Source organism: Ictalurus furcatus, chromosome 3 (genome assembly GCF_023375685.1).
Source record: "Ictalurus furcatus strain D&B chromosome 3, Billie_1.0, whole genome shotgun sequence".
Taxonomy (NCBI): domain Eukaryota; kingdom Metazoa; phylum Chordata; class Actinopteri; order Siluriformes; family Ictaluridae; genus Ictalurus; species Ictalurus furcatus.
In genome coordinates, this window is record NC_071257.1 from 23,617 (window position 1) to 31,590 (window position 7,974).

The 7,974-nt window shown below is 45.8% G+C and overlaps 1 protein-coding gene across 1 annotated transcript; it reads left to right on the top strand.

Moving 5' to 3' along the window:
- On the top strand, positions 1 to 7,397 carry tacc3 (transforming, acidic coiled-coil containing protein 3). The gene is made up of 16 exons (XM_053620186.1): positions 1 to 188; positions 1,922 to 2,096; positions 2,493 to 2,611; positions 2,703 to 3,779; positions 3,868 to 3,940; positions 4,035 to 4,197; positions 4,279 to 4,337; positions 4,446 to 4,579; positions 4,666 to 4,747; positions 5,012 to 5,161; positions 5,561 to 5,607; positions 5,691 to 5,734; positions 5,845 to 6,005; positions 6,351 to 6,457; positions 6,756 to 6,876; positions 7,209 to 7,397. The coding sequence occupies exons 2-16, from the start codon at positions 1,923 to 1,925 to the stop codon at positions 7,272 to 7,274; spliced, it is 2,577 nt and encodes an 858-aa protein (XP_053476161.1). The 5' UTR covers positions 1 to 188; position 1,922; the 3' UTR covers positions 7,275 to 7,397.
- The last annotated feature ends 577 nt before the right edge of the window (positions 7,398 to 7,974 follow it).

The following is a 7,974-nucleotide window of genomic DNA, read 5'->3' on the forward strand; positions in this document are numbered from 1 at the left end:
TGGTGGATTCGTATTAGATCCCGCCTCCTGGGCGCCGCGCGGTGAATTTAATTGGTCGAAACACCGTGGCGTTTAAATTTGAAATGTGTAGCTGCTGCAGTGAGGCGTCTCATAACAGAGGACACAGAAGTGTGCACGAGCGCGGAGCTGCCACGAGAAGAGAAAGATATTTCGGGATAAAATCTGAGGTAAGTTTTACCACCTGACGCAAAATATAATTTAACATTTAAATGCGAACTTTGAACAGCAGTGTAGGCGCGTTAGTAGTTTTTTTTTTTTTTTTTTTACTAGTTTGGGTTTGTGTCTGTTATAACCGTCACTATAGCTAGAAGGCGTCGGCTATGCTAATTAGCATATCAAATAACATAAAAAACCAAAACACAACACATTAGCCAGAATCTTCATAATAATAGTTCTCCTTTATATTTCACATGCTGTCGTGTTTGCTATAATATTACTACTTTCATACACTGCTAAACTAAAACTTAGCGTCCATGTAGTCTGGCAGTTTAACGTATATTTTTTCTCTTTTTTTGTTTTTGTTTTTTTTGCTAGCTAACTCTGTCTTTACTCGTTGATTTGAATAATTAATAGGTTTAAAGTCTGTCCCAGAAGCCCTTCGTGTATATTTTGAAACTTTTTGATATAATTAATAGCTTCTTGATTAGCAGGAGAGCTAGCATCCATTACAAAGGCAACCTGACTAGCATGACGTGTGTGTGTGTGTGTGTGTGTGTGTGTGTGTGTGTGTGTGTGTGTGTGTGAGGGGAAAATGGCACTTTTACCAATTTTGAAGAGAAGATCTAGATCTTTTTGTTAAAGTAATCTGAAGATCAGACACTAGGGTGGTACATTAGTTGTTTATCTCTTTAAATCTGATTGATAAACTTCAGATAAAGATCTAGAGTGAAAGTTCATGAGCCACTGTGCCTAGTTTTAATCAAATTATCTTTTTGGTAATGAACAGTAAATTTATATACACACATGCGCACATATATATATATGTATGTATGTGTGTGTGTGTGTGTGTGTGTGTATACATGTACACACATACACACGACAAACCAGTGAGTGTTGGATTGTAAAAACCCTGACCCGAGACTTCACTGTGTAAGTGTGGACGATTTCCCTGATGCTGTTAAAGGTTAATTATCCGTCCTCACACCTGTTCCCTTCATAAACTCCCACTGTCACGAGATCCCGGTCAGCTTTATATCTCTATCTTTGTGTCTGTGAGGTCCTGTATAGATAAAAGCGATTGTATTAGATTGAAAAGGAAGTTTTCACTAAACCTAAACCGTATTTTGGAAGCCATTATTCACGGCGATATTTCGTGTCCTTTGTCCCGAGTCTCGGACGCTCTTTCACAGCTTCGTCGCTGTGATTTCAGCTGTAAACTGTGCTGTGTAGACACAGTCATGCTTTATCCTTTATCCTCCCACACATCAGCTGACCGGACTGACGTGGTTCTCTTGTTAAAACTGATGATTCAAAGCACAGAGTTGAAACGGAGATTTTCCACAAGGTCCCGAGACTGATGATTACAGCACTGGAGGATCAGTAAGCACGGGTTAAGGACTGCGTCACTGTGCGTCATTGTACAAAGACGTGACTATAATTCCACCATTGGAGTCATTTCTGTAACGCATGGTATATAGTATAAGTCTGATGGTATGTATGTAATGTCCAGCGCTGGATTGATACGGCAGTGACGTTACACTTCAACACGTATCACGTCACATCCCTTCACTCTTTCTCTCCACATGCCTCGTGACCTCGTGTTGTTTATTTACAGCGTGAAGGCACGCGTCTTATCAGCAGACCCACATGCTCAGTGTTGGAGTGTGTGGTGTGTGGACCGGGCGTGGCTTTATGCTGGAATGTTCTCTCTCTCTCTCTCTCTCTCTCTCTCCTTCCTCAGTATGAGCTCAGAGGTGGTGAACGATGAGAATCGGGGCGTTCAGCTCGTCCACAAGCACGTCCCGTCCGACTCAGCCGCTGACATTTTTGCTCTGGATCAGCCCACCGGCAGGCCGTCCATCCTGAGACCGTCTCAGGCCGAGAACCTTAACAAAAACATCCCTAAAGGAGTGAAGGTATGACTGGTTATGGGGATTCTTTTTCTTGTTTTATTTAGAATTTGTGTGATGGTCTGTACAGCTGGGTGATTATCATGAAAGACCAATACTGTAATAAATTTTGCCACAATACCCTTTTCTGAGATATCGTGATATGTTTTTGTTTTTAAACGTTTATTGCATTTACAGGCTGGAAGCAGTTGATTAGATGTACTTTATTTATTTTCATTCCTCCTCTTAAAAACCCCCAGCAGCACCATCGTTTGAACAGGCTTTGTGCAGCATGTGTGAATATTCATATGTTTATTTTTCCCCAGCGCCGCTGTATGTTTATGTACTCGTTATTGTATTTGTTGTATTGTATTGTCAGTCTAGATTCTATCGATTTATTAAATGAAAAGATGGTTCCTCCAGGTGTGTTTCCAGACTCCGCTCAGAGACCCGGTCACGAAGAAGATCATGTCCCCGAGTCGTGTGGGCACGATGGCCGCGCTGGACGACTGCACTAACGCGCTGGAGTCTCTCATGCTCACGTGAGTGCTGCACGCTTTATATTAACACGCGTGGTAGGAGTTCAGGGTTAAATATACTCGTAAGGCTTATAATAATTTGCCGGTGTTCCAGGTCGCCCCCTCCACCCAGCGTTCCCACTGAAGCGGGCTCTTCCTTTCCTGACGATGACATGCCCATTCGGAGCAAAGGAGGCTACACCATCGACTTCGACAACCTGGACTGTGTGAATCCTTTCCAGAGCTCCAGTATAATGATCCCGTCTTCAACCCAACCTGCTGCTCTGCTGTCCGACACCCTGATGGTGGCGGAGCCGGCTCTCCCCGCATCGTCGCCGGCTCCCGAAGAGGTGGAAACCGTTAAGGAAACGGCCGACATGGCTTTGGATGAGACTCTCCCTTTTATCCCATCTGTGGAGAATTCCCTGGCGGATTTATCTGCGGACGGTGCGTCCACAGACACCACTGTGATCATCGAGCCGAAGATAACGTCGCTCGCCGACAGTATGGTGAACGTAGAGATCCCTGAACCGGAGCCTGCGCCTGTAGTTAATGAAGACGTAAAGGAGTCACTTTCACTCCCTAAAGGATCCTACCAGGTTGATTTCGATAACCTCGACTCGGTGAGCCCTTTCCAAACCGGTAGTTCGAAACTCCAGAACACTCCTCCCGTCTCCAGGAAATCACCCGTCTGCAATTCGGCACCGTCTCGAGCCGAGGAGATGAGCTCGGGAGCGACGGCGCCGCCCAGCGAGCGAGAAGATATACTCCTCACCACGGAGAGGCCCGGCCTTACCAAGGTGAACCCTGACCCCGCCGCCCCCTCAGTAGCGCCCCCTAAAGAGGCTCCCATGCTTTTGGAGTTCCACTTTGACGATGGGGCCAAAGTCGAACGCAAACCTCCTCCCAAACGCCTCGGCTTAAAGAAGCCGCCTCTTTCCAAAACGAAAACCGCCGCTCCAAAACCAGCGTCTGCTCCCGCCGAGAAGAAAAGTCCAGAAATCGAACCCAAGTCATGTGACGCGGCGACAGAAATTCCTCCAGCGAGAGGCGCTTACTCTATTGACTTTGACCAGTTCGATGATCCGAACTTTAATCCATTCGGTGCGAAGGCGAAGATGGGAAGTTCTCCTCCTCGTGACGCTCCAGTGGCGAGTCAAGTCTCTGAACAGCCGGAGAACCACACACACAGGTCAGTGAGGGGAGAACTGCATCCTATATGAAGTCCACTATATCAGCTGTACGTTTTTAACGCCGTTGGTTTATTTGTGTTTGAACAGTTCTCCTTCCTCTGAAGCTGAAAAATCAGCAGAAGCTGAAAAATCAGCAGAAGCTGAACCATCTTTCACTGAGGTGACTGCTGAGAAGTCCTCTCTCACTAACATTTTTGCTTGTATTTTGGTTTAAAATAAGACTTTGGTAACATCTGTCGTGTCCGTGGTTTTAGGCGGCGGAAGAACCCGAGGCCTTACCGGTCGCTGAAACCCACCAGCCCCGCGTTCCGGTTCTTCCACAGAAGACTGAGGAGCCGGCTTTTCCATGCGCGCTGAGCCAGAGCGCAGAGTTTGACATGATTGCAGCGGATGATGAATTCGTTCCTGGCTCCATGTGTAAGTGTGTGTGTGTGTGCGTGTGTGTGTGGTGAGCATTTCATGGAGTATTGACTGAATTGTGTAATTGTTATCTTGCAGTCATGCCGAGTGACCTGGATGGACAGATCGATTATCTGGAGCAGTTTGGATCCAGCACTGTGAGTGGATATAGTTTTATATGCATTTAAAGAACAAAAACAAACACATTATTGTGTATTATATATGGTCTTATCCACGTGTGTGTGTGTGTGTGTGTGTGTGTGTAGTTTAAGGAATCTGCTCTGCGTAAGCAGTCCCTCTATCTGAAGTTTGACCCTCTGCTGAAGGAGAGCCCAAAGAAAGCTGCAGCAGACAGCTCCAGCTCCGGGTTCAGTCTGCCTCGTCCCTCTCTGGCCATCCGGTCAGTCACGCGTCACCTCGAACCGTGAGGTTTTAACTGATTTGGTCACTGTGTGTGTGTGAGAATAAAGGCTGTGTGTGCTGCAGGATGATGGAGGCTGCGAGGTCAGAGGTCAGGAGGAAATCTCAGCAGGAAAGCTCAAAACTGCTGGAGGACTTTACCTCACCGGTGAGATATGCACACACACACACTAAAGAGAGACCTGTGTAAGAGTTAAAACCTCTAGTTCCTGTGTTCATTTTATGTTCATGATTCCTAACCGTTAGTTCACTGTGTAGTTTCTAAAACTTGTAGATTTTATGCTTCTCAAACTACCTGATGTACGTCTCAAAGGAACACGCTCCGCGCCAATGATGTAAATAACGCCTATCTGTACATAAAGGTTTATAATATATATGTTGGTAAAATAAAAGATCGTGTGTGTGCGTGTAGGCGGAGCCTGCGGTGGTTCAGGACCCCACCGTGCTGGACCTGCTGGTGCCGACGCTGAAGCAGACCCAGAAGAGCGAGGACATGATCGTGGACATGCTGAAGTACACTCAGAAAGACCTGGACACTGCTCTGGAAAAGGCCCAAAAACAGGTGCGGCGAGTAACGCGTCACTTATCCCTGAAGTTCACGGGTACTCCAGTGCGGTGGGAACGCTGAACAGGAACTCCATCAGGAACAGTTGATCTCCTTCGAACTAAACACGTGACCGAATCTCAGATTTGTGTCAGCAGAGTGAATTCTGAGTTTTGACCTTCTGTGTCTCCTTACCCATTTAATTCAATTTCAGTAAATACACATGATCACCTAGCATGAATAACTCTGCTAACGATTCATCAGTGACCCGATCACTCGAGTTTTATTCCAGCACACTCCTGTTTTATTTTATTGTTGTGTTTATATCGTTTGGGGCGAGTGAGTGTTCTGTCCATGGATGATGGTTTAGATGTAAAACGAAGTGCGTGAGTTTAAAAGCCGTGTGTGTTCTTGTAGGCGGCGGCTCAGATCGAGAAGCTCACGCTGGACAATCAGCACATGGTGTAAGTGCATGCTCCGAGTCAACACCTCTTCATCAGTGTTTACTTACAGTCAGTGTCTAATCTCACGCTTCCTACCTCGCTAGGCTGATCGTGTCAGAGTTCGAGGCACTCATCGCTCAGCTCACAGGTGCGTTACAGTAACGTCTGAACTTGTTCACTCTTCTCCTCGGTCTCTCTCTCTCTGTCTCTCTGCGCGTTCATTACGCACCTGTTTGACGGACTGTGTTTAACGTGCAGCCGAGCACAAGCAGAAGGACGAGCTGGCGCAGGCTGAGCTGAGCAGAGTGCTTCAGGAGAAACAGCAGCTGGCCAAAGAGCTGAGCGACATGGAGCGCTCCTTCTCCGACGTGGTCAAGCGTCTGGACCGACGCAAGGAAGTCATCGATGGCTTCAAGAAGGTGTGTTCCTCACTTTCCAGCACTTAGTCACGCCCCTTTTCATTTCAGATACTCATTACATACAGGACGTGTGTCGCGTGTCTGTGTGTTTGGGATCATAAGTGACCCAACATTAGAATTTTAATACATTTACACTGTCTTTGGGTTAAAAATGAACTTTTGTGGACTGAAACTTGAAAGGCGCTCCCCCCATGTGTAGAACTCTTTAGAATGAATAGATGTTGGTCACATGCTTGTTATCGTTACTAGTCCTGCATCTAATAAATGTGTGAATGCAATTACAGACCACTACACTGTGTTTCTTACTGTTGTACTCTGTGTGTGTGTGTGTGTGTGTGTGTGTAGAACGAGGAGACGCTGAAACAGTGCGCTCAGAGCTACTTGGCCAGACTGCAGAAGGATGAGCAGCGTTATCAGACGCTGAAAACTCACGCCGAGGAGAAAATCGACCAGTACGAGCTCTGATATCTTCTTCTGACTGAAAACAGTGACAGAGCCATTATATAGTGTGTGTGTGAGAGCGAGAGAGAGTTTGAAGTAAATAATCTGTACAGCGCTGTCGTCTCTATGGTTACTTCCCATAGTAACCTGTAGAAGTGTGAAACTGCAGCGCGGTTACTGAATGTGGAGTCGTGTTGATTACTTGAACCTTTTTAATGGATTGTAATGGATGTGAAGTTAAGTCTCTCTCTCTCTCTCTCTCTGTCTCTCTCTCTCTCTCTCTCTCTCTCTCTCTCTCTCTCTCTGCAGGGCGAATAAGCAGATAGCGGAGGTGCGCGCTAAGTTGGGATCGGAGGTTTCTGCTCTTCAGGTGCAGTTGAGGAGAGAGCAGCTCAAAGTGCAGTCCCTGGAGAAGAACCTGGAGCAGAAGGTACGACACTGAAATACTTCAGGCTGCTTTCACACTTGGGTGTGTTGGGGGGGTTCCCCTCCCCCGGTCAGAATAACTCGTCTGCACTGTAGCTTTGTAGATAGTTGTTTTAGTTTGAGATGAGGTCGTAACCCTCGGGTTCGAGTTTAAAGCAGAGGAAGCGTTACAGGAACTTGTCATTAATATCTCACCGTGACCCGAAAGCTGCTTGTTGGATGTTTAATGTAAGATTAGAAAGTTCAGCTCATTTATCTCCTCTCAGGTGTGTGTAGAAGAGAACCTGGCTGTGTCCTTGCAGTGTGTGATTTTGTATTTCGTCTGTGTGTTTTCAGACAAAGGAGGTGGAAGACGTCACAAAGCTCTGCGATGAGCTGATCGTGAAAGTGCAGCAGCAATAAGATTGTTCATGTCTGTGTGTTTGTTTGTTTGTGTTTCATTGTTCTGTTGTTGTTGTTGCTTTAATTGTTCAATTATTGTTCTTATTCTTGTACTTATTGAAATAAAAGACTTTTACTGTGTAACACTGACTTCTTTCAGTGAAAGGTTTAGAGTTTCTGCATTAAATAACCAACACCTGCCTGACTGTACGAGGTATTTACATGAACACCTGCGGCTGCTGTTGGAGGTCTACAGTGAACTTCTTTGGAACTAATAAAGATGGCTTCATCGTGTGGGGAAATTACTCCGCAAAACCTCTAGTTTGGGGGATTTTAGTTTCTTTTGATTTTTAGTGATACAAACAGTAACACCAACCAAATATTCATCAGTTAGTAGTTAGAGATGGAGGTGAAGAACCGTGTGTGTGTGTGTGTGTGTGTGTGTGTGTGTGTGTGTGTCTGTGTGTGTGTGTGTCTGTGTGTGTGTGTGTCTGTGTGTGTGTGTGTCTGTGTGTGTGTGTGTCTGTGTGTGTGTGTGTCTGTGTGTGTGTGTGTCTGTGTGTGTGTCTGTGTGAGAGAGATCTGCAGTCTAAAGCTTGAGGCTCGATCCTGTGAGTGTTGATTACATCTGAAACGGTGGGAAATAAAAACAAGAAATTTGGAAATAAACATCTCAGATTCTGCTTCATACAATGAGTCTGTATACAAGTCTTCATACAAT

Bases quoted from the DNA above. Each gene is read 5' to 3' on its own strand.
- tacc3 (XM_053620186.1), top strand. From the start codon at position 1,923: ATGAGCTCAGAGGTGGTGAACGATGAGAATCGGGGCGTTCAGCTCGTC. The intron at 4,198-4,278 runs GTAAGTGTGTGT...GTTATCTTGCAG, and splicing joins ATTCGTTCCTGGCTCCATGT to TCATGCCGAGTGACCTGGAT. The intron at 5,608-5,690 runs GTAAGTGCATGC...CTACCTCGCTAG, and splicing joins CTGGACAATCAGCACATGGT to GCTGATCGTGTCAGAGTTCG.